This window comes from Procambarus clarkii, chromosome 66 (assembly GCF_040958095.1).
Source record: "Procambarus clarkii isolate CNS0578487 chromosome 66, FALCON_Pclarkii_2.0, whole genome shotgun sequence".
Classification (NCBI taxonomy): Eukaryota; Metazoa; Arthropoda; class Malacostraca; order Decapoda; family Cambaridae; genus Procambarus; species Procambarus clarkii.
The window spans coordinates 17232549-17259188 of record NC_091215.1 but is presented as its reverse complement, the minus strand read 5'-3'; the positions used below and the strand labels follow the sequence as shown (position 1 = coordinate 17259188).

Genomic DNA, 26640 nt, shown 5'->3' with positions numbered 1-26640 from the left:
TCATCATGACAAGGTAACTGAGGAGAGGAGGATAGAAGCACAAAGCAGTGAATCTGTACGCTGATACAATATGGTTACAGCTGGCAATCCCAATCATTATGGACGAAGAGGAGGTGGACGCGGGAGAGAATCAGTAATAGCGAGAATCCGTCTTGGATACATACATCCATGGAGATTCATAATGGAAACAACAGTTGAGCAGAGGAGTTGCAGAATCTGTAGTGAGTGATGGACACCGCCTTGACCACTACCTGAGAGAGTGAACCTATAAAAGGCATTAGAAATGTGTTGAATATTAAACCCAACATTGAGTGTGTTAGGAAAATACAATTTGTCAAATTTTTTATTGTTAAAAGATTCTCCGATTTTGCACCCCCAAGATAACGTAAGTACTTAAGGAGATTGACATTTGTCAACACTTGTTTGAGGAGCTGTTCACTTAAGACAGTTAAGCAAGTCCCAGCTGTGTCTGGGTGCAAGTGACAGGATGAACAACCCAGCGGGTTCTTCCTATTGGAGAGTGTTGCACATGCTGCTATGGCGGTGTGTCCACTCACAGGATGAGTGGCGCTGCCCAATACTGTCACTATGGCGGTGTGTCCACTCACAGGATGAGTGGCGCTGCCCAATACTGTCACTATGGCAGTGTGTCCACTCACAGGATGAGTGGCGCTGCCCAATACTGTCACTATGGCGGTGTGTCCACACACAGGATGAGTGGCGCTGCCCAATACTGTCACTATGGCGGTGTGTTCACTCACAGGATGAGTGGCGCTGCCCAATACTGTCACTATGGCGGTGTGTCCACTCACAGGATGAGTGGCGCTGCCCAATACTGTCACTATGGCGGTGTGTCCACTCACAGGATGAGTGGCGCTGCCCAATACTGTCACTATGGCGGTGTGTCCACTCACAGGATGAGTGGCGCTGCCCAATACTGTCACTATGGCGGTGTGTTCACTCACAGGATGAGTGGCGCTGCCCAATACTCTCACTATGGCGGTGTGTCCACTCACAGGATGAGTGGCGCTGCCCAATACTGTCACTATGGCGGTGTGTCCACTCACAGGATGAGTGACGCTGCCCAATACTGTCACTATGGCGGTGTGTCCACTCACAGGATGAGTGGCGCTGCCCAATACTGTCACTACGGCGGTGTGTCCACTCACAGGATGAGTGGCGCTGCCCAATACTGTCACTACGGCGGTGTGTCCACTCACAGGATGAGTGGCGCTGCCCAATACTGTCACTACGGCGGTGTGTCCACTCACAGGATGAGTGACGCTGCCCAATACTGTCACTATGGCGGTGTGTCCACTCACAGGATGAGTGACGCTGCCCAATACTGTCACTATGGCGGTGTGTCCACTCACAGGATGAGTGGCGCTGCCCAATACTGTCACTACGGCGGTGTGTCCACTCACAGGATGAGTGGCGCTGCCCAATACTGTCACTATGGCGGTGTGTCCACTCACAGGATGAGTGGCGCTGCCCAATACTGTCACTATGGCGGTGTGTCCACTCACAGGATGGGTGACGCTGCCCAATACTGTCACTATGGCGGTGTGTCCACTCACAGGATGGGTGGCGCTGCCCAATACTGTCACTACGGCGGTGTGTCCACTCACAGGATGAGTGGCGCTGCCCAATAAACTCGCCCCTCGGGGCAAAATTAAAAACCACATATCGCATGAATGACGCGCCTCAACAACTGAGACTTGTATTAAGAGCATCAATATAAACTCATTGTTGGCGTGGCCTGAGGTTACGTGCTACAGCCAGAGTAAATGGGGCCTTGTGTGCACCCAGCATGAAGGTCACTATTGTTTACAGTTGTTGTTCATGGTGTGTGTGGGGGGCTGAGGGGCAGAGATGAGCGAGGAAAACGTGGTATTATACAAGCTTTAAATGGCGGCTGAAAATGTCAAGCGGGGAATGTGTCGACCACGTCTCTCTTGTAATGTAAGAACTGCAACATAATATAACATTATTTATATTAGCTGCGACTCTCCTGGGTGTGACCCCGGGGCCTTCTGGTGTGGCCGCGGGGGGCGCCCCCCCCCTGGTGTCAGGAGGAGGGGGGCGCCCCCCTCCTCCTGACCATCTGTATACACTGACAAACATGATCACTAAACAACAGATAATGGCAGAGAGAGAGAGCTAGGTGTCAGCGGGTGCGGGCGGCCAGCGTGACAAGAGGAGAGAGTTCTCTCACCGCCGACTCCACCAGCTGTGGCGTGTGGCGCCTCTTGCCTGCCCCCCTGAAAGCCACCTGGCGGCTGTCACCAGATGAGAGCTGGCGAGTACTCCTCACATGGACCACGGCCACTCTCACACCTGCCCCCTGGCGCGCGCGCGCACACAAACACACACACACACACACACACACACACACACACACACACACACACACACACACCTGCCCCAGGCACACACACACCTGCTCCAGGCACACACACACACACCTGCCCCCGGCACACACACACACACACCTGCCCCCGGCACACACACACACACACACACCTGCCCCCGGCGCACACACACACCTGCCCCAGGCACACACACACCTGCCCCCGGCACACACACACACACACACCTGCCCCCGGCACACACACACACACACACCTGCCCCCGGCACACACACACACACACACACACACCTGCCCCCGGCACACACACACACACACCTGCCCCCGGCACACACACACACACACCTGCCCCCGGCACACACACACACACACCTGCCCCCGGCACACACACACACACACCTGCCCCCGGCACACACACACACACACCTGCCCCCGGCACACACACACACACACCTGCCCCCGGCACACACACACACACACCTGCCCCCGGCACACACACACACACACCTGCCCCCGGCACACACACACACACACCTGCCCCCGGCACACACACACACACACCTGCCCCCGGCACACACACACACACCTGCCCCCGGCACACACACACACACACCTGCCCCCGGCACACACACACACACCTGCCCCCGGCACACACACACACACCTGCCCCCGGCACACACACACACACCTGCCCCGGCACACACACACACACACCTGCCCCGGCACACACACACACACCTGCCCCGGCACACACACACCTGCCCCTGGCACGCACGCACGCGCGCGCACACACACCTACCCCCCCCCCCCCCCCCCCCCGCGCACATTGCCTCAGTGGCTACCAAAAAGCTCTCTCCTCGGCGACTTCTCTTCATAAATGTTCATCAATGACCTCAGAATGGTTACATCTCTAACGTGGAATACAAAATGTTACAAGAGATGAAACTCAAGACCTCTCGTTGACTGGACGGTGGGAGAGTAGGTCAGAGAAAGTGAGCACAGCCGCCACCACCACCATCAACGCCTACATCAACTCCATCTTTGGGGCGTCAACCACACCACCACCAGCCTCGCTGACGACACTCGCTGGCACAACCACCATCATCAACCACCACCATCATCAACCACCATCATTAACAACCACTTCACACTCACGTAGTGGTGTACAACATGTCCATACTCGGCTCCCTGCCATCCCCTACCACAACCAGCCACCTCCCCCCCCCCCCACCACAACCAGCCACCTCCCCCCCCCCCACCACAACCAGCCACCTCCCCCCCCACCACAACCAGCCACCTCCTCCCCACCTACCACAACCAGCCACTTCCCACCCCCACCACCACAACCAGCCACTTCCCACCCCCACCACCACAACCAGCCACCTTCCCCACCACAACCAGCCACCTCCCCCCCCACCACAACCAGCCACCTCTCCCCCCCACCAACCACAACCAGCCACTTCCCCCCCCCCACCACCACAACCAGCCACCTCCCCCCCCCACCACCACAACCAGCCACCTCCCACCCCCACCACCACAACCAACCACCTCCCCCCCCCACCACCACAACCAGCCACCCCCCCCCCACCACCAGCCACCCCCCCCACCACCACCACCAGCCACCCCCCCCACCACCACCACCAGCCACCTCCCCCCCCACCACTACCACAACCAGCCACCTCCCCCCCCACCACTACAACCAGCCACCTCCCCCCCCCCCACCACCACAACCAGCCACCTCCCCCCTCCACACCACAACCAGCCACCTCCCCCCCACCACCACAACCAGCCACCCCCCCACCACATCCAGCCACCACCCCCCCCTCCTCCTCCCCCCCCCCACCACAACCAGCCACCTCCCCCCCACCAGCCACTTCCTCCCTTCACAACCAGCCACCTCCTACCACAACCAGCCACCTCCCCCCCCACCAGCCACTTCCTCCCTTCACAACCAGCCACCTCCTACCACAACCAGCCACCTCCCCCCCCCCCACCACAACCAGCCACCCCCACCCCACCACAACCAGCCACCCCCCCCCCCACCACAACCAGCCACCCCCCCCCCCACCACAACCAGCCACCCCCCCACCACAACCAGCCACCCCCCCCCCCCCACCACAACCAGCCACCCTGAATCTATAACACTGAAACTATGAGATGTATAACACTGTAACCTATAGAGAGTCAACTTCAAAATCTCAAACCAACTGAATCCTATGCCTTTACTGATGGTTGTGTGTAACTGAGCACAGGTATAGCAGGTTGTGCATGTGCAGTATATAAACCAAATGAAATGGTCATTAATATGCAGAGTGAACGAGCGGTCAAGCACGACAGACTGAGCTATTGGGTATCTATTTAGCCTCTGAGTATATAAAGTTCATTCGAGGCGAAGTGATATTTTGTGACCTAATATGGCTCAGAAGTCTTTAAATAACCGGTCACAATTTTTGTCTGAAGTAGCTTGTAATGGCATGTCATTTTTGTCAATAATAATAATAATAAGTATTGTATTAAATATGTCTGGAACTGATCACATGTTTGAACTGGAAAGCATGACTGTAGATCGAATGGGCAATGAGGCTTGCAGAAAGAAAACAATTTGACTTTGGACCGTGCTCTCAAGGCTGTGGCAGGCTACCATCTAAGCTATGGTGCAAATGTGAGAATTGTCAAAATATGTATCTCTCATATATTAGGTCTCTGATTGATTATGCTGCACCCATGCTTGCTCTAGTGCCTGAGAGAATGCTTGGAGGGCTGGAAAAGATGCAAAACGAAGCCACGAGGATAATCCTCGGATGCCCCCGTACTACTAAATTACTAAACACGAGGAAGGAACTGAATATTTCATGTGTAAGTGATCGTTTCACTGAAATTAATGCTTTAATTGGTATCAAGATGCTTAGGCTAACCCACCCTAACCCCTACACTGAAGCCCTCCAAGCCTTCTTCCTTGAAGGTCAGCAGCCCTCCAAATGGATTACCGTAACTGCCAATGTGCTCAGAATGTATAACTTTCATCACCTCTACCAAGAGAAACGACATTTTCCTGTCCCATGGGAGATCACTCCTTTCCAAATTACCGTCTCCCCTTTCCCACCCAAGAAGCAGATTAAAGAACAAGCCTTGCTTCGACAAGAAGCAAAGTACAAAGCCTTAAGCCAAATTGATGCTTTAGTCAGAGAGCGCTCCCTTTCCCAGATTATTTACACTGATGGATCCTTGCATCAGTCCCATGGTGCAGCTGGAAGTGCAGTTGTTGTGACAGGGAGAGATGGTTCCTTCTCCCATGAGTGTGGAGCGCGTCTAAGTAACTGGGCCTCCACTCTTCAAACAGAATTGGTTGCCATAATCTTGGCACTCGAGCGCGTATATGAATCCAAAGTTGACACGCTAATTGTAAGTGACTCCTTGTCATCCTTGACTGCCCTCAGCTCCCCAAGGCATAACTGTGACGTGCTTATCTCTGAAGATAAACACAGAAATAATGAAATAATCAATGATGGAGTCAGAGTTTGTCTGCTGTGGATTCCTTCCCATATTGGTCTCCGAATGCATGATAGAACTGATGAGTTGGCCAAGACTTCTGCTCGTAAAGAGGGAATTGATTACCATCTTGGACTGCCTTTGAGCAGCCTGAGGGCAGCAATATCCCAGGAACATCAACTAAATTTCGGAGACTTGAGGTAAAGTGAAAGTCACACCAGTTACTCCATCTATCATCATTCTATTATGCAGGAAGAACCGCACGTCTATGGGTCATCCAATAATGTTAGCAGACTTCTAGATGTTACCACTGCTAGGCTTAGGCTCGGCTACAAGTACCTCTGGGAATTTGTAACATCTGCTGATGTAGATTTGACTAAACTCTCTCAGCAGAACTATTCGCATACTTTGCGTCATTATATAATGGAATGTGAAAAAATCGCTGAATTTAGAGATAACACCATCAATAGTGTCCAAGAAATGTGTAAGTACTTCATTCATGTACATGTGCTGCCCGAAATCTTAGCGAAGTATCCAAAATTTGCTGAATGTAAGTAATGCATTCACATGACTGTAAAGCTGCCGCCCAGTTGAGTGGGTGTGGAGCACATGACTGTAAAGCTGCCGCCCAGTTGAGTGGGTGTGGAGCAAGACTAGTAACTGTGTGACTCACCATAGTCGTAAAGTGCCTTGTAAAGTGACTTGTGAGCCCCTTGTTGAATCACTTGTGACACAAAGATTATTGATGTGTGTACTTGTGTGGGTGAAATATGTATGTGTATGAATACATGTATACGTGTATGTATATATATGTGTATGTATATATATGTATATATACATACGTGTATGTATATATATGTATGAGAATGTGTACATGTATATATAACATTAATAATTTTGTAACTATCGTCAACATTTTTTATTTGCTTGGCTAAACGAACTAGAGGGTTCAGTTCCTGAATCGATTATGTGCCTCTGTAATCCCTTACACCACCGCCCACGGGATGGGTATGGGGTGCATAATAAAGAAAGAATGATTGACCTTTGAATGCTATTAAAATCATACAAATTAAAATGGATTACTTCAGATTTAGAACAAAAAAATGCCCAGAGACCTGAAAGTTGCAGAATTAAAAGCTATGAATTCTTGTGTAATAACAGGTATGTATATGGTGAGCACAGTAGCCGGACCAGACAATGTGATGTAGTCATTGCGGTAATTCATCTTGGCTATAGGCACATCTGGCAGGTTAGTGAGGCTGAGCCACTACCACAATATTCACCTTGTAAACTGTGACAAACCGTTAAGTCATTCACTTGAACATTATTTAACATTCACATTCATTATTGAACGTAAAACAGGTTTCAGACCTCCTGGCCTGTTGTACAATCAACTGCGTAACTTTAATTGAATCTGGTATATTGGAAGATATCGTACAATTTATCCTAAATTTACTTGTTCATTTTCAAGAATGAAGTACAGTTATTTTATCGTTATATTTTTTGGTGCATCTCTAATGAATCTATCCCTGCCTTGTGTGACGGTAGACAATAGAAAGTTTCAGTGACTAATTCGTAAACTGAAACATGTATAATGTGTGATGTAGTAGTGTGATCTCATAAATGCTTCAGTCTACAATAGAGACCTACTGGCTGGTGTACGAACCTCGGTCCTGTGTGGGCAGCCCGTCCTCCAAACAAAGTCCCACAAGTGATTCCATACACCCACCAAACCCCCTGTTTATGGTGTGGCAGTAAACACCAGCATCAAGTTAAAGCTGAAATAAGTTTATCGAGATAAAATACATCGTAAAAGAATAGAGAAGCTTAGGTTATTTCTACCCTTATCTATTTCAGACTCTTCAAAGGCTCTCATATCTTCAAGAGGAAACTACATTGTTTCCTTCAAGGAGTGCCGGACCAACCGGGGTGTGGTGGAGAGGCGGAGTGAGGAGACACACGCGGGCTGTGGTAGACAAGAGGGGGACACTCTAGACTAGAGAAAGTGAGGATCTGCGTCACACAATAACAAACTTATGGAAACCTCTAGGTGAAAGTATCCCATATGTTGCGGGTGTTTAATAAACACCTGCCACGGACCACTCCACATGTTGCAGGGGTTTAATAAACACCTGCCACGGACCACTCCACATGTTGCAGGTGTTTAATAAACACCTGCCACGGACCACTCCACATGTTGCAGGTGTTTAATAAACACCTGCCACGGACCACTCCACATGTTGCGGGTGTTTAATAAACACCTGCCACGGACCACTCCACATGTTGCAGGTGTTTAATAAACACCTGCCACGGACCTCTCCACATGTTGCAGGTGTTTAATAAACACCTGCCACGGACCACTCCACATGTTGCGGGTGTTTAATAAACACCTGCCACGGACCACTCCACATGTTGCAGGTGTTTAATAAACACCTGCCACGGACCACTCCACATGTTGCAGGTGTTTAATAAACACCTGCCACGGACAACACTACTCTCTCATCGCTTATTTAGTACAAATAATTTACCAACATTTAAAGTACAAAGTATATTTATATTTACAAAATTCCGATTATGTATTCACGAAGTCGAATGTCCTATTTAACTTTCGTTAAGTGCAACTGGTAGGAAGCGTTTGGGCAACACTGCCACTCTTGACACTTGTTACTAACACCGGTATTAAGAGCATAAGTGACGCCCCGCTCCACCCCCCCCCCAGCACCCCGCGACGCCCCGCTCCACCCCCCCCCAGCACCCTGCGACGCCCCGCTCCACCCCCAGCACCCCGCGACGCCCCGCTCCATCCCCAGCACCCCACGACGCCCCGCTCCACCCCCAGCACCCCGCGACGCCCCGCTCCACCCCCAGCACCCCGCGACGCCCCGCTCCACCCCCCCCCCCCTCAGCACCCCGCGACGCCCCGCTCCACCCCCCCCCAGCACCCCGCGACGCCCCGCTCCACCCCCCCCCAGCACCCCGCGACGCCCCGCTCCACCCCCCCCCAGCACCCCGCGACGCCCCGCTCCACCCCCCCAGCACCCCGCGACGCCCCGCTCCACCCCCCCCCAGCACCCCGCGACGCCCCGCTCCACCCCCCCCCCCCACCAGCACCCCACGACGCCCCGCTCCACCCCCCCCATCAGCACCCCACGACGCCCCGCTCCACCCCCCCAGCACCCCGCGACGCCCCGCTCCACCCCCCCCAGCACCCCGCGACGCCCCGCTCCACCCCCAGCACCCCGCGACGCCCCGCTCCACCCCCAGCACCCCGCGACGCCCCGCTCCACCCCCAGCACCCCGCGACGCCCCGCTCCATCCCCAGCACCCCGCGACGCCCCGCTCCACCCCCAGCACCCCACGACGCCCCGCTCCACCCCCAGCACCCCCGCGACACCCCGCTCCACCCTCAGCACCCCCGCGACGCCCCGCTCCACCCCCAGCACCCCCCCGACGCCCCGCTCCACCCCCAGCACCCCCCCGACGCCCCGCTCCACCCCCAGCACCCCGCGACGCCCCGCTCCACCCCCAGCACCCCGCGACGCCCCGCTCCACCCCCAGCACCCCCGCGACGCCCCGCTCCACCCCCAGCACCCCGCGACGCCCCGCTCCATCCCCAGCACCCCGCGACGCCCCGCTCCACCCCCAGCACCCCGCGACGCCCCGCTCCACCCCCAGCACCCCGCGACGCCCCGCTCCACCCCCAGCACCCCACGACGCCCCGCTCCACCCCCAGCACCCCCGCGACACCCCGCTCCACCCCCAGCACCCCCCCGACGCCCCGCTCCACCCCCAGCACCCCCCCGACGCCCCGCTCCACCCCCAGCACCCCGCGACGCCCCGCTCCACCCCCAGCACCCCGCGACGCCCCGCTCCACCCCCAGCACCCCGCGACGCCCCGCTCCACCCCCAGCACCCCGCGACGCCCCGTTCCACTGGGCGGCAGCTTTACAGTCATGAGCTCCACACCCACCCAACTGAGCGGCAGCTTTACAGTCATGTGCTCCACACCCACCCAACTGGGCGGCAGCTTTACAGTCATGTGCTCCACACCCACCCAACTGGGCGGCAGCTTTACAGTCATGTGCTCCACACCCACCCAACTGGGCGGCAGCTTTACAGTCATGTGCTCCACACCCACCCAACTGGGCGGCAGCTTTACAGTCATGTGCTCCACACCCACCCAACTGGGCGGCAGCTTTACAGTCATGTGCTCCACACCCACCCAACTGGGCGGCAGCTTTACAGTCATGTGCTCCACACCCACCCAAGTGGGCGGCAGCTTTACAGTCATGTGCTCCACACCCACCCAACTGGGCGGCAGCTTTACAGTCATGTGCTCCACACCCACCCAACTGGGCGGCAGCTTTACAGTCATGTGCTCCACACCCACCCAACTGGGCGGCAGCTTTACAGTCATGTGCTCTACACCCACCCAACTGGGCGGCAGCTTTACAGTCATGTGCAGATTCCAGAGTTGGTGTTTGTTGTTTTAGGTGCAGCTCCTGGGAACAAAAGTGGCCAGTAGCACGGGCTATGATGAGCCCGTAGGACTCCTGAGTAGCGAATATTGATCGTAGTTGACAGTAATTGCACTAATACCAAAATTCGCTCCTAAAACTTAATTATATATCGTAATAATTTAAGCGTTTATTTTGACACATTAACTCGCAAGAAAGGAATAAGACTGGACGTGTAGCAAGTCTTAAACGAAGAGAAAGTCTGGGTGGTGGTGGTCGGGCCTTCCCCCCCCCCCCCCCGCGTCTCGCAAACCCCCCTCCCCCTGGCAAGGATTCACACACACACATACACACACACACACACAGTGTGTGTGTGTGTGTGTGTACAAAGGTTGCTATGGCAGTGATGTGGTGGAGGCTGACTCCATACACAGTTTCAAGTGTAGACATGATAAAGTCCAATAGGCTCAGGAACCTGTACACCTGTTGATTGACGGTTGAGAGGCGGGACCAAAGCTCAACCCCCCGCAAGCACAATTAAGGGAGTACAATTAGGCGAGTATGCGCACACACACACACGCACACACGCACACACACACGCACACACACGCACACACACACACGCACACACACACACACACACACACACACACACACACACGCGCACACGCGCACACACACACACACACACACACACACACACACACACACACACACACACACACACACACACACACACACACACACACACACACTAGTAGAGAATGGGGACATTGAAACAGTTGTTAAACTATTTCAAGAGAGGACGCTATGGGGAACTCAGACATTTTTTCATGGGCATAATTGGACAGACTTGTTGCTAGGCAAGGCAGTAAATGTATGCCATATTTTCCAAAATTTACGATGAAGGCACACAAACATTCCTTCCAAAACAGAGATGCAGACCTAGGGAACAGGGTTGGTTCAACAGAAATTGCGAGAGGGCCAGAGATCGAAAGACACAAGCATGGAATCAATACAGGAAGAGGCCGAACCCCCAAACATACCAGCGATACAAAGATGAGAGAAACAACTACACGTCAGTAAGGAGAGAGACAGAGAGGAACTTTGAGAGCGGTATAGCAGACAAATGTAAATCAGATCCAGGCCTTTTCTATAAATTCATTAAAAGCAAGCTGCAGGTAAAGGATAATATTCAGAGGTTGAAAATGGGAGACAGATACACGGAAAATGAAAAGGAAATGTGTGAAACATTAAACGAAAAGTTCCAAAGTGAGTTTGTACAATATGAGATATTCAGGAAAGCAGACAATAAGAATTCCAGAGAACAGCATAGAGCACATAGAGGTGTCTAGAGACGAAATGAAACAAATGCTCAAGGAGCTAAGTAAGAACAAAGCAGTTGGTCCAGATGGAGTTTCACCATGGGTTCTGAGAGAATGTGCACCTGAGCTCAGCATTCCACTTCAGCTGATTTTTCAGACTTCCCTGTTTACAGGAGTCGTAGCAGATCAGTGGAAAAAGGCTAACATAGTACCAATCTACGTAAGTGACAGCAGGTAAGACCCCGTTAATTACAGACCTGTATCATTGACAAGTGTAATAGTCAAAATATTGAAAAAAATTAAAACTAAATGGATAGAACACCTGGAGAGAAACGATATATCAGAGTATGGCTTTCAGTCTGGTAGATCCTGTGTATCGAATTTACAGTTTCTTTGATCGAGCAACAGAGATATTACAGGAAAGAGATGGTTGGGTTGACTGCATCTATCTGGAACTAAAAAAGGCTTTCGACAGAGTTCCACGTAAGAGGTTGTTCTGGAAACTGGAACGTATTGGAAGAGTGACAGGTAAACTTCTAACATGGATGAAAAATTTTCTGACCGATAGAAAAATGAGGGCAGTAATCAGAGGCAATGTATCTGACTGGAGAAATGTCACAAGTGGAGTACCACAGGGTTCAGTTCTTGCACCAGTGATGTTTATTGTCTACATAAATGATCTACCAGATGGAATACATTATTATATGAACATGTTTGCTGATGATGCTAAGATAATAGGAAGGATAAGAAACTTAGATGATTGTCATGCCCTTCAAGAAGACCTGGACAAAATAAGTATATGGAGCACCACTTGGCAAATGGAATTTAATGTTAATAAATGCCATGTTATGGAATGTGCAATAGGAGAACATAGACCCCACACAACCTATATATTATCCGAGGACCACATTAAGAATATTGTGCGAGGAGCCTATGCCACGCTTTCTAACTTCAGAATTGCTTTTAAATACATGGATGGCGATATACTAAAGAAATTGTTCACGACTTTTGTTAAGCCAAAGCTAGAATGTCCCGTGGTTGTGTGGTGCCCATATCTTAAGAAGCACATCAACAAACTGGAAAAGGTGCAAAGACATGCTACTAATTGGCTCCCAAAACAGAAGGGCAAGAGCTACGAGGAGGGGTTAGATGCATTAAATATGCCAAAACTAGAAGATAGAAGAAAAAGAGTAGACATGATCACTACATACAAATTAGTAACAGGAATTGATAAAATTGATGAAGATTCCCGAGATCTGGAACTTCAAGGACAAGAGGTCATAGATTTAAACTAACTAAACAAAGATGCCGAAGAAATATAAGAAAATTCACTTTTGCAAACAGAGTGGTAGACGGTTGGAACAAGTTAGGTGAGAAGGTGGTGGAGGCCAAGACCGTCAGTAGTTTCAAAGCTTTATATGACAGTACTGGGGAGACGAGACATCACGAGCGTAGCTCTCATCCTGAAACTACACTTAGGTAATTACACAATGTACAAGTGTTCCAATATACAAGAGAATATCTAAACAACAGTTACCGACGACTAACTCTCTACTAACGCAGAGAGTTACTGTGAGCCGAGACCTCAGACTGGCGTGATTTCACCACCGGCGTCCCGCAGGGTTCTGTACTCCGATCTATTCTGTTTCAGATATACGTGAATGATCTTCCAGATGGTATAGACTCATTCTTCTCAATGTTTGCTGAGAATGCTCAAATTAAGGAAAGAGGAGGACAGCAAGAGGCCACAAGATGACCTGGACAGACTGAAGGAATAGTTCAACGAATGGCTACTAGAGTTTAACTCGAGCAAGTGTATAGGGATGAAGATTGGCGTAGCGAACAAGAGGCTAAACACCAGGTACCAGCTGGGAGAGGAAATCCTTCAGGAGTCAGGACGAGGAAAGATCACCAGATCTGTCCCCCTGAAGCCCACCATCAAAAGGACATCAGTGGCGTATGCAAGACTGGCGAACATATGAAATGCCTTCAGAAACTTGTGTATGGAATCATTCAGAACCTTGTATACCACATGTCAGACCAATGGTGAAATATGGAGCGGACTCCAGCGTGGAGTCCATACCTAGTTAAACACAAAACGAAATTAGAAAAGGTTCAGAAGGTATGCCTCCAGCCTAGTCCCGGAACTCAGAGGAATGAGCTACGAGGAAAGATTACTGGAACTGAACCTCAAGACACTGGTAGAGAGAAGAGTGGGGGGAGACATGATCACTACCTATAAAATTCTCAGAGGAATTGACAGGGTAGACAAGGATAAACTGTTAAACACGGGTGGCACGCGAACAAGGGGACACCGAGTACCCAAATGAGCCACGGACACATTAGCAAAAAACTTTTTCAGGGTCAGAGTAATTAACATATGGGATGCATTAGGCAGCGATGTGGGAGGCTGACTCCATACACAATTTCAAATGAGAACCTGATGTCCTCTTACAAATTACGTCTGAATTTAGCCGTTGTCACGTACGGCCGAAAACTGACGTAATTTGAAAATGAAAAAAATCCCAAAGCAGTAAGTTAAGGGTCCTCTGGTAGGTTAGAAGGGAAGGAAATTCTCCTAAAATTTCAAAACGTCATGAAAAACGTTAATTGAAAGTTTCCTCTCCTAACCTAACAGACCAAGCCGGAGGACCCAAACAGAAAACGGGACAGAGCATCACTTTCGTGAGCAGATTTAATTTCAAATTACGTCAGTTTTCGGCCGTAGCGCACACACCAGCGAAAAGTGACGTTATTTTTAAGAGGACGGTTTGCAACCTCGAGAAGCTCAGATATCTGTACACCGGCTGATTGACAGTTGAGAGGCGGGACCAAAGAGTCAGAGCTCAACCCCCGCAAGCACAACTATGCGAGTACACAGTAGACAAACAAAGCAGCATTGTTCAAAGCCAAGACCAGCAGCACCCGGGACCACTGATGGACACCCGGGACCACTGATGGACACCCGGGACCACTGATGGACACCCGGGACCACTGATGGACACCCGGGACCACTGATGGACACCCACGAGGCACAGACACATCAGTAAGAACTCTCCCGGTGGTAGACCTGTCCCTGACACTACATCTTACACGCACAAGTCCTTCAAGATAATTACATTACAAAAAAATGATTCTAAATTGAGTGACAGTTGAGAGGCGGGCCGAGAGAGCAGAGCTCAACCATCGCAAGCACAACTAGGTGAATACACAAATACGGTGAAAGAGAGAGACTTGGAGACAAAAAGATGTTATCGTGGTTGAGTGGATAACGCTCGGGGGTCGCAGTCCTAAGGGCCTGGGTTCAATCCCCTGCTGAGGCGAAACAAATGCATGGACAGTTTCTTTCACCTCAAGCCTCTTTTCACTTCGCAATAAATACCTACCTGGGAGTTAGACAGCTGCTCCAGGGGATGTGCAGGTTAGAGAAAAATACATATACAGTAGACATAATAGATGAAAAAATAGATTGGTTAGAAGGCGGGGTCCAGGAGCTAAGAATTCGACTCTTGAGACCAAATAGTAAATACCCGTGGTGTCAGCGAGGCGGACAGTCCGTCTCCTTATTTAGTCTTACTATATTTCAAATTTCTAAATTTTTTTCTTCGCCATTACCTCTCCAAACCCAGCCACTTGAACTGGACGGTAGAACGACTGTCTTGCTTCATGCAGGTCAGAGTTCACTCCTCGACCGTCCAAGTGGTTGGGCACCATTTCTTCCCCCCCCCCCCCGTCCCATCCCAAATCCTTATCCTGATCCATTCCCAGTGCTCACGTAGCACTGGCCCTCGTCCCTCGGGGCGTGTGACCCTGCAGGTCACGTAGCAGTGACCCTCCCAGGTTACAGGTCACGTAGCAGTGACCCTCCCAGGTTACAGGTCACCTTACAGTGACCCTCCCAGGTTACAGGTCACCTTACAGTGACCCTCCCAGGTTACAGGTCACCTTACAGTGACCCTCCCAGGTTACAGGTCACCTTACAGTGACCCTCCCAGGTTACAGGTCACCTTACAGTGACCCTCCCAGGTTACAGGTCACCTTACAGTGACCCTACCAGGTTACAGGCCACCTTACAGTGACCCTCCCAGGTTACAGGTCACGTGGTAGTGTTGCCATCCTCTTGTGTTCAATATTAAACTTCGTCAGAAAAGTGTTTCACCATTTTGTGGCTCGTCAAATCATATTGAATTCTTTAATGTACTTGACAACTTTAAGAAAAGTTTAAGTCTACCGCATGTCAATACCAGGTCTGGCAGAGGTGCGCGTCGCGGCCCTTACACGACTCTCTCGCAGCTTTCTTAACGTCCCGTGAAGGGTCAGAGTTTGGAATGTCAGTCACGCCGCGCAGAGCTGTACTGTCTCCTGCTGGGACCAGGCGTCCACCAGCCCGTCTACCACACCCACCGCTTGAGCGTCCGTCACCCTCCCTGACACGCACCTACCACACACCCACCGCTTGAGCGCCCGTCACCCTCCCTGACACACACCTACCACACACCCACCGCTTGAGCGCCCGTCACCCTCCCTGACACACACCTACCACACACCCACCGCTTGAGCGCCCGTCACCCTCCCTGACACACACCTACAGCTTGAGCGTCCGTCACCCTCCCTGACACACCTACAGCTTGAGCGTCCGTCACCCTCCTACAGCTTGAGCGTCCGTCACCCTCCCTGACACACACCCACCGCTTGAGCGTCCGTCACCCTCCCTGACACACACCCACCGCTTGAGCGTCCGTCACCCTCCCTGACACACACCCACCGCTTGAGCGTCCGTCACCCTCCCTGACACACACCCACCGCTTGAGCGTCCGTCACCCTCCCTGACACACACCCACCGCTTGAGCGTCCGTCACCCTCCCTGACACACACCCTCCTACAGCTTGAGCGTCCGTCACCCTCCCTGACACACACCCACCGCTTGAGCGTCCGTCACCCTCCCTGACACACGCCAACCCGGCGACGTCAACGTCTAATGTAAATTAAAGATGACAATCAACACTTAATTGCCAACCTCGATGAAGCAGATTTGACTGACTTAATTTCTACAAATTGCCGCGGCACATTACTCAGGCGAACACTGCAGACGACGAGTCTCAATAACGTGGCTGAAAATGTTGACCAAACAACACTAAAAAGTGAAGAGGCGACGACCTTTCCAGTCGCTGGTCGTAAGCATAGTGGTTCTGGTCTATGACGGCGTAGCATTTCCTCTCACTATCTCTCGTGCTTGTAACGCGCTAAATTAGCCACTTACCTTGGTGTGGTGGTTCCCAGGGGAGTCTCGGTGTACGTCGAGGTCAACAATGATGCTTCAGTGTTACACTTTATCCACAAACGTTTATGTCATTCAGTAAGACAAGCACAGCACTCGACAGACCGTCCTCTACTCCCGGCGGGTGAAGTGAAAGTACGAGCCGCGGGACCGGCGCGCCGGTATTTATTACCTCGGGTGAACACGTCACCGATGACGTCACAACTTTGAGCTCAATGAGAATGAGAGCCGGGCTCTCATTGGCCAAAATAAGGTGGATTTCAAATGTCCATAGTTATTGGGCTCAACTAATGACGACACCAAAAATGCGAAATCTTATTGGTCAGGTGCTGGAATGTATATAAATATTTACTTAATGGTTCCCTGACTGAGGCAAATAATAGTGTCAAGGACATCTGAGATATATGTGAATATATTATTGATGTGAATTAAAACAAAAATATTTTCATAATCACACGTCTTATGCTTACTTCATCATACAGGTATTTGACGTAACAAAATAATTTTACAAGTATAAAAAATAATTAATACTTCTTTATAATATGTTGGCCAAATGACTAAAATTTGTTTTGAATTAACCACACAAAAAAGTGGCTTTTGATCATGGATTAAAGTTTATTTTAATGATCAATGCTGTAAAATGATCAGTTTGGACGCAAGTGAACCTTTCACGGGATATTTCAGGAATTTCAACTCGGCATAAAGACGTGATCCAATATAGATTTTTCTTATCAGATAAAAGGAAGGTGATTATCAGGAGACAGCGCGCAGCCATTACTACCATATAGCACCCAGCCCGTCCTCACCCAGCCCGTCACCACCCAGCCCGTCCTCACCTAGCCCGTCCTCACCCAGCCCGTCCTCACCCAGCCCGTCCTCACCCAGCCCGTCCTCACCCAGCCCGTCCTCACCTAGCCCGTCACCACCCAGCCCGTCACCACCCAACCCGTCACCACCCAACCCGTCCTCACCCAGCCCGTCACCACCCAGCCCGTCACCACCCAACCCGTCCCCACCCAGCCCGTCCTCACCCAGCCCGTCCTCACCCAGCCCGTCACCACCCAGCCCGTCCTCACCCAGCCCGTCACCACCCAGCCCGTCCTCACCCAGCCCGTCACCACCCAGCCCGTCACCACCCAACCCGTCCTCACCCAGCCCGTCCTCACCCAGCCCGTCACCACCCAGCCCGTCCTCACCCAGCCCGTCACCACCCAACCCGTCCTCACCCAGCCCGTCACCACCCAGCCCGTCACCACCCAACCCGTCCTCACCCAGCCCGTCCTCACCCAGCCCGTCACCACCCAGCCCGTCCTCACCCAGCCCGTCCTCACCCAGCCCGTCACCACCCAGCCCGTCCTCACCCAGCCCGTCACCACCCAACCCGTCCTCACCCAGCCCGTCACCACCCAGCCCGTCACCACCCAACCCGTCCTCACCCAGCCCGTCACCACCCAGCCCGTCACCACCCAGCCCGTCACCACCCAACCCGTCCTCACCCAGCCCGTCACCACCCAGCCCGTCACCACCCAACCCGTCCTCACCCAACCCGTCACCACCCAGCCCGTGACTACCCAGCCCGTCACCACCCAGCCCGTCCTCATCCAACCCGTCACCACCCAGCCCGTCACCACCCAGCCCGTCACCACCCAGCCCGTCCTCACCCAGCCCGTCCTCACCCAGCCCGTTCTCACCCAGCCCGTCCTCAGGCCAGGCTCCTCAATAAATGAATATTTTTAATTATTAGTTAATATTATTATCAGTTAATATTATTATGTATTAAATTTCAATGCATAGTTAGACGTAGGTTAGATTAAGCGCTCAGTTCTTTTGGCATGCAACCCGTCCTCGACTCAAGTCCATTCCATCCAGCGGTCGACCCCACAGACGCATTCATAAATTTTTACATGCTATTTAATCAAAACGGGAATTTTCTCAAATATAAATTATTATTATTATATATTAGCAAATTGTGCATATATAGGCATAGGTTAGGTTAGGTGTTTAGGTTCTGTTGGTAATTATTTGTATTAGTAGTACGTGGGTGAAGCATTTACAGCGTTGTGGTTCGAACAAAAGTCGTCAGTGAAGTACTTGTTCCGGAAGTGTTCGAACGAAATTAGTTGAGTTGTGTTCTGCCAGCCCGTCCTCCAAACAAAAACCCAAAAGTGATTCCATCCACCCGCCAAACCCACTGTTTATGAATGAAAAACGGTTTATAAATGACTCACAACTGATTTCGTTCGAACTCTTCCGGAACAAGTGCTTCACTGACGAATTTTGTTCGAACCGCAACGCTATAAATGCTTCATGGCCGTACTACAAATACAAATAATCACCAACCGAACCTAAACACCTAACCTGACCTATATATGCTCAATTTGCTAATATATTATAATGTTAATTTATATTTAAGAAAATTCCTGTTTTGAATGGAATGCATATTAAAATTTTTGAATGCGTCTGTGGGGTCGACCGTTGGATGTAATGGACTTGGGTCGAGGGCAGGTTGATCTTAGAGAAATATTCGGCTGGATTAACGAGGATTTGGCCTTTGTTGATGAGGACGAGCTGCTCCATATTATGTTAAGTGTAAACTTGGATTTATTCAATAAAAGCAGGAGCGTGTTGGAGGATCACCTCCGGCGGAGGCGACCTTCCGGTGTGTTATTTTATTTCACACATTCTTAAACGGGTGAAATCCTGCAAGAGTCAAATAGAGAGAAAGATCTGGGGGTTGATAACACACCGAATCTGTCCCCAGAGGCCCACATCAAAAGGATATCATCAGCGGCATATGCTAGGTTGGCCAACATAAGAACCGCCTTTAGAAACTTGTGTAAGGAATCGTTCAGGACCTTGTATACCACTTATGTAAGACCAATCCTGGAGTATGCAGCTCCAGCCTGGAGTCCATACCTAGTTAAACACAAGACAAAGTTAGAGAAGATTCAGCGGTATGCCACCAGGCTCGTCCCGGAACTGAGAGGTATGAGCTACGAGGAAAGGCTAAGAGAGCTGAACCTCACGTCCCTGAAAATATAGAAGAGTAAGGAGAGACATGATCACCGCCTACAAAATTCTTTGGAGAATTGATAGGTGGAAAAAGACAAACTATTTAGCCTGGGGTGGAACACGAACAAGGGGAACCACAGGTGGAAACTTTGTACCCAAATGAGCCACAAAGACGTTTTTTCAGTGTCAGAATAGTTAACAAATGGAATGCAATAAGCAGTGATGTGGTGGAGGCTGACTCCATACACAGTTTCAAATGTAGACTTGACAGAGCTCAATAGGCTGAAGAATCTGTACATCAGTGTATTGACAGTTGAGAGGCGGGACCAAGGAGCCAAAGCTCAACCCCGGCAAGCACTACTAGGTGAGTACACAAGCTTCAGGGGGAGACCAAGACAAAGGACATAAAGAAGAGATCAGCTCCTTTAAACTTCTTATCTCTAAAGTCCAATTTCCTGAAGAAGAGAGGCGAGCTTGTGTACCTCCTGCTGCCTGTCAAGACGACTTACCTGCTGCCTGTCAAGACGACTTACCTGCTGCCTGTCAAGACGACTTACCTGCTGCCTGTCAAGACGACTTACCTGCTGCCTGTCAAGACGACTTACCTGCTGCCTGTCAAGACGACTTACCTGCTGCCTGTCAAGACGACTTACCTGCTGCCTGTCAAGACGACTTACCTGCTGCCTGTCAAGACGACTTACCTGCTGCCTGTCAAGACGACTTACCTGCTGCCTGTCAGGACGACTTACCTGCTGCCTGTCAGGACGACTTACCTGCTGCCTGTCAGGACGACTTACCTGCTGCCTGTCAGGACGACTTACCTGCTGCCTGTCAGGACGACTTACCTGCTGCCTGTCAGGACGACTTACCTGCTGCCTGTCAGGACGACTTACCTGCTGCCTGTCAGGACGACTTACCTGCTGCCTGTCAAGACGACTTACCTGCTGCCTGTCAAGACGACTTACCTGCTGCCTGTCAAGGCGACTTACCTGCTGCCTGTCAAGACGACTTACCTGCTGCCTGTCAAGGCGACTTACCTGCTGCCTGTCAAGGCGACTTACCTGCTGCCTGTCAAGACGACTTACCTGCTGCCTGTCAAGACGACTTACCTGCTGCCTGTCAAGACGACTTACCTGCTGCCTGTCAAGACGACTTACCTGCTGCCTGTCAAGGCGACTTACCTGCTGCCTGTCAAGACGACTTACCTGCTGCCTGTCAAGGCGACTTACCTGCTGCCTGTCAAGAGGACTTACCTGCTGCCTGTCAAGAGGACTTACCTGCTGCCTGTCAAGAGGACTTACCTGCTGCCTGTCAAGACGACTTACCTGCTGCCTGTCAAGACGACTTACCTGCTGCCTGTCAAGACGACTAAGGCGGCTCTCCCTGGCCACTTGACGGTAAGCCCACGTAGGTATTAACCTCCTCATGGTGGGAGTAAATATATAAGTCCACAGTCCTCCCTCCTCCTCCTCCTCCTCCTCCTCCTCCTCCTCCTCCTCCTCCTCCTCCTGCTGCTGCTGCTGCTGCTGCTGCTGCTGCTGCTGCTGCTGCTGCTGCTGCTGCTGCTGCTGCTGCTGCTGCTGCTGCTGCTGCTGCTGCTGCTGCTGCTGCTGCTGCTGCTGCTGCTCCTCCCTCGCCGCGTCCCGGCTGGGGCTGGTGGCGCCCTGTGAGGCGCTGGCCAGGTGCTGTCGCCTTCCTGTCTCCTCCCTCTACAGGTTCTTCCCTCTACATGTTCTTCCCTCTACATGTTCTTCCCTCTACATGTTCTTCCCTCTACAGGTTCTTCCCTCTACATGTTCTTCCCTCTACATGTTCTTCCCTCTACATGTTCTTCCCTCTACAGGTTCTTCCCTCTACATGTTCTTCCCTCTACACGTTCTTCCCTCTACATGTTCTTCCCTCTACACGTTCTTCCCTCTACACGTTCTTCCCTCTACACGTTCTTCCCTCTACACGTTCTTCCCTCTACAGGTTCTTCCCTCTACATGTTCTTCCCTCTACACGTTCTTCCCTCTACACGTTCTTCCCTCTACACGTTCTTCCCTCTACACGTTCTTCCCTCTACAGGTTCTTCCCTCTACAGGTTCTTCCCTCTACAGGTTCTTCCCTCTACACGTTCTTCCCTCTACAGGTTCTTCCCTCTACATGTTCTTCCCTCTACACGTTCTTCCCTCTACACGTTCTTCCCTCTACAGGTTCTTCCCTCTACACGTTCTTCCCTCTACAGGTTCTTCCCTCTACATGTTCTTCCCTCTACAGGTTCTTCCCTCTACACGTTCTTCCCTCTACATGTTCTTCCCTCTACATGTTCTTCCCTCTACAGGTTCTTCCCTCTACATGTTCTTCCCTCTACATGTTCTTCCCTCTACACGTTCTTCCCTCTACATGTTCTTCCCTCTACAGGTTCTTCCCTCTACACGTTCTTCCCTCTACAGGTTCTTCCCTCTACATGTTCTTCCCTCTACAGGTTCTTCCCTCTACATGTTCTTCCCTCTACACGTTCTTCCCTCTACACGTTCTTCCCTCTACAGGTTCTTCCCTCTACACGTTCTTCCCTCTACAGGTTCTTCCCTCTACATGTTCTTCCCTCTACAGGTTCTTCCCTCTACACGTTCTTCCCTCTACAGGTTCTTCCCTCTACACGTTCTTCCCTCTACAGGTTCTTCCCTCTACATGTTCTTCCCTCTACAGGTTCTTCCCTCTACACGTTCTTCCCTCTACAGGTTCTTCCCTCTACATGTTCTTCCCTCTACATGTTCTTCCCTCTACATGTTCTTCCCTCTACACGTTCTTCCCTCTACACGTTCTTCCCTCTACACGTTCTTCCCTCTACAGGTTCTTCCCTCTACATGTTCTTCCCTCTACACGTTCTTCCCTCTACATGTTCTTCCCTCTACAGGTTCTTCCCTCTACAGGTTCTTCCCTCTACATGTTCTTCCCTCTACACGTTCTTCCCTCTACAGGTTCTTCCCTCTACATGTTCTTCCCTCTACATGTTCTTCCCTCTACAGGTTCTTCCCTCTACACGTTCTTCCCTCTACACGTTCTTCCCTCTACAGGTTCTTCCCTCTACATGTTCTTCCCTCTACATGTTCTTCCCTCTACATGTTCTTCCCTCTACACGTTCTTCCCTCTACATGTTCTTCCTTCTACATGTTCTTCCCTCTACATGTTCTTCCCTCTACATGTTCTTCCCTCTACAGGTTCTTCCCTCTACATGTTCTTCCCTCTACATCCACGTGTTCTTACCGGGTACGTTATAAGGTTGTGTTCTTAACGAGTAAGTTTTCATTATGTTATTCTGTTATGTTCTTAATGGGAATGTTATTATATGTTATTATGTTCTTATGTCTTTATATTTGTCTGTTATTATGTTATGTTCTTGATATATGTTCTTGTGTTATTATGTTATGTTCTTTCTATGTCCTCCAGATGATAAGAGATAAGGAACAGCAGAAGACTGTTGGAGGTCACAGTGGAGGTCACAGTGGAGATCATAGTGGAGGAGGTCACAGTGGAGGTCACAGTGGAGGTCACAATGTAGGGAGTCACAGTGGAGGTCACAGTGGATATCACAGTGGAGGTCACAGTGGAGGTCATAGTGGAGGTGGTCACAGTGGAGGAGGTCACAGTGGAGGTCACAGTGGAGGTCACAGTGGAGGTCACAGTGGAGGAGGTCACAGTGGAGGTCACAGTGGAGGTCACAGTGGATGTCACAGTGGAGGTCACAGTGGAGGTCACAATGTAGGGAGTCACAGTGGAGGTCACAATGTAGGGAGTCACAGTGGAGGTCACAATGTAGGGAGTCACATTGGAGGTCACAGTGGAGGTCACAGTGGAGGTCACAATGTAGGGAGTCACATTGGAGGTCACAGTGGAGGTCACAGTGGAGGTCACAATGTAGGGAGTCACATTGGAGGTCACAGTGGAGGTCACAGTGGAGGTCACATTGGAGGTCACAGTGGAGGTCACAGAGGATGTCACAGTGGATGTCACAGTGGAGGTCACAGTGGAGGTCACAGTGGAGGTCACAATGTAGGGAGTCACAGTGGAGGTCACAGTGGAGGTCACAGTGGAGATCACAATGTAGGGAGTCACAGTGGAGGTCACAGTGGAGGTCACAATGTAGGGAGTCACAGTGGAGGTCACAGTGGAGGTCACAATGTAGGGAGTCACAGTGGAGGTCACAGTGGAGGTCACAATGTAGGGAGTCACAGTGGAGGTCACAGTGGATGTCACAGTGGAGGTCACAATGTAGGGAGTCACAGTGGAGGTCACAGTGGAGGTCACAATGTAGGGAGTCACAGTGGAGGTCACAGTGGAGGTCACAATGTAGGGAGTCACAGTGGAGGTCACAGTGGAGGTCACAATGTAGGGAGTCACAGTGGAGGTCACAGTGGAGATCACAATGTAGGGAGTCACAGTGGAGGTCACAGTGGATATCACAGTGGAGGTCACAGTGGAGGTCACAATGTAGGGAGTCACAGTGGAGGTCACAGTGGATATCACAGTGGAGGTCACAGTGGAGGTCACAATGTAGGGAGTCACAGTGGAGGTCACAATGTAGGGAGTCACAGTGGAGGTCACAGTGGAGGTCACAGTGGAGGTCACAGTGAAGGTCACAATGTAGGGAGTCACAGTGGAGGTCACAGTGGAGGTCACAGTGGAGGTCACAGTGGAGGTCACAATGTAGGGAGTCACAGTGGAGGTCACAGTGGATGTCACAGTGGAGGTCACAATGTAGGGAGTCACAGTGGAGGTCACAGTGGAGGTCACAGTGGAGGTCACAGTGGAGGTCACAGTGAAGGTCACAATGTAGGGAGTCACAGTGGAGGTCACAGTGGAGGTCACAGTGGAGGTCACAGTGAAGGTCACAATGTAGGGAGTCACAGTGGAGGTCACAGTGGAGGTCACAATGTAGGGAGTCACAGTGGATGTCACAGTGGAGGTCACAGTGGAGGTCACAGTGGTCACAGTGGAGGTCACAGTGGATGTCACAGTGGAGGTCACATTGGAGGTCATAGTGGAGGAGGTCACAGTGGAGGAGGTCACAGTGGAGGTCACAATCGAGGAGGTCACAGTGGAAGAAGTCACAGTGGAGGTCACAATGTAGGGGGGTCACAGTGGAGGGGGTCATAGTGGAGGTCACAATGTAGGGGGTCACAGTGGATGTCACAGTGGAGGGGGTCACAGTGGATGTCACAGTGGAGGGGGTCACAGTGGATGTCACAGTGGAGGGGGTCACAGTGGAGGTCACAGTGGATGTCACAGTGGAGGGGATCACAGTGGAGGTCACAGTGGAGGAGGTCACAGTAGAGGAGGTCACAGTGGAGGTCACAGTGGAGGAGGTCACAGTTTAGGAGGTAACAGTGGAGGTCACAGTGGAGGAGGTCACAGTGGAGGAGGTCACAGTGGAGGAGGTCACAGTGGAGGGAGCAGTAGCGCAAAAAGGATTACAGAGAGCACAAAAGGTCTTATCAGACCTCAACGGTGATAATTACCTTAACAATTTCATCCGTCCTTCACACTTTATAATTACAATGTCAGCTAGTTACAGAGAATGTTCTATTTCAAGAGCTATATATTAAGAGTTCATTATACATTAATGGTAGTTCTTATCGCTAATACATAATTGTTTGAGCAATGGAGATATTACAGTCATAGGGGAGCTGCTGTTTGTTATTATTAGTCTTCACAATACACTACTTGATGCTAATCTCATATCTCGTTTATCTACTGGAAGCGAAATATGGATACAGTGCAAGGATATCAGGTATTTTATCCTTAGTAATAAGATAACTTGCCATTTAATACAATGTGAGTTTAGATTTATCTCCAAATGACTCAATTTTACTACAATCCAAGATATAGTGTTCGAGTGTGTGTCTCTGTCTTTGTCCACGCACTTTACACTTTACTTCATCTAGGTCCCTATACAAGCCAAACTGCCAGAGATACTTGTAGCCCAGTCTTATACGAGCTGTGACAACATCTGTTAGTCTACTGATGTTGTTACTTGCCCCATACACATGTTTTACTTCACACATTTCATTGTGATGAACAATGGACCTCTATCATGTCACCCCCTAATTCTTCGCCAGTTCGTACTGTTTGTTTGTACAAAATTCCAGTTTGTACTGTTCTGTTTTCTTCAAGAATCTAAGAGTTCTCGTCTAATGACACTTTTAAGGGACCTATTTGATAACTCAAGATTCCGTTCTACACTCTTCATTTACTGCAGCCTTAGCAAGGGCGTCAACTTTATCATGTTCATGCAGGCCAGTGTGAGAGGAAATCCACATTATTTAGACGTTTACCCCTTATTAAGTATGCTTATATATCTGTGTCTGGCTTAGGAGACAGGCATGTTATTACTTGATTGCAAACTATTTAATGCTAGTAGTGAGGAAAGGGAGTCGGAAATAATTAAGTTGTCTATTTCAGTGTTGTCAACAATTTTGAGTGCTACCAGTATTGCTACCAATTTAGCTTGCATTGTAGATGCCCAATTACTAACTCTTATATTCTTTTGAATTGTGCTGCCATCGGGCTGATGAACAATAAAAGCACTTCCTTCCCTCCAAGTAGCTGTATTGAGTGATCTCTATCGGTGTATATGGTCTGTGCGATGTTGTTTTTAGTTTGTAAATTGTGTATGTGTTCAAGTTTGGTTAATTTAGCAGCAAGGTGAGAATGAGGGTTGTGTAGTG

At 50.7% G+C, this 26640-nt stretch overlaps 2 protein-coding genes across 3 annotated transcripts in view; both read right to left on the bottom strand.

Moving 5' to 3' along the window:
- Positions 1-17060, bottom strand: part of LOC123769136 (adhesion G-protein coupled receptor G2) — a 109112-nt gene extending 92052 nt beyond the window's left edge. For both annotated transcript variants that reach the window (XM_045760074.2, XM_045760075.2), the window contains exon 1: positions 16901-17060. The gene's annotated coding sequence lies outside the window, so the exon portion shown is untranslated. The remainder of the gene's footprint in view (positions 1-16900) is intronic.
- A 6273-nt stretch (positions 17061-23333) lies between these two features.
- On the bottom strand, positions 23334-25067 carry LOC138355215 (protein draper-like). The gene has a single exon (XM_069310070.1). The coding sequence runs from the start codon at positions 25065-25067 to the stop codon at positions 23334-23336; it is 1734 nt and encodes a 577-aa protein (XP_069166171.1).
- Between the last annotated feature and the right edge of the window lie 1573 nt (positions 25068-26640).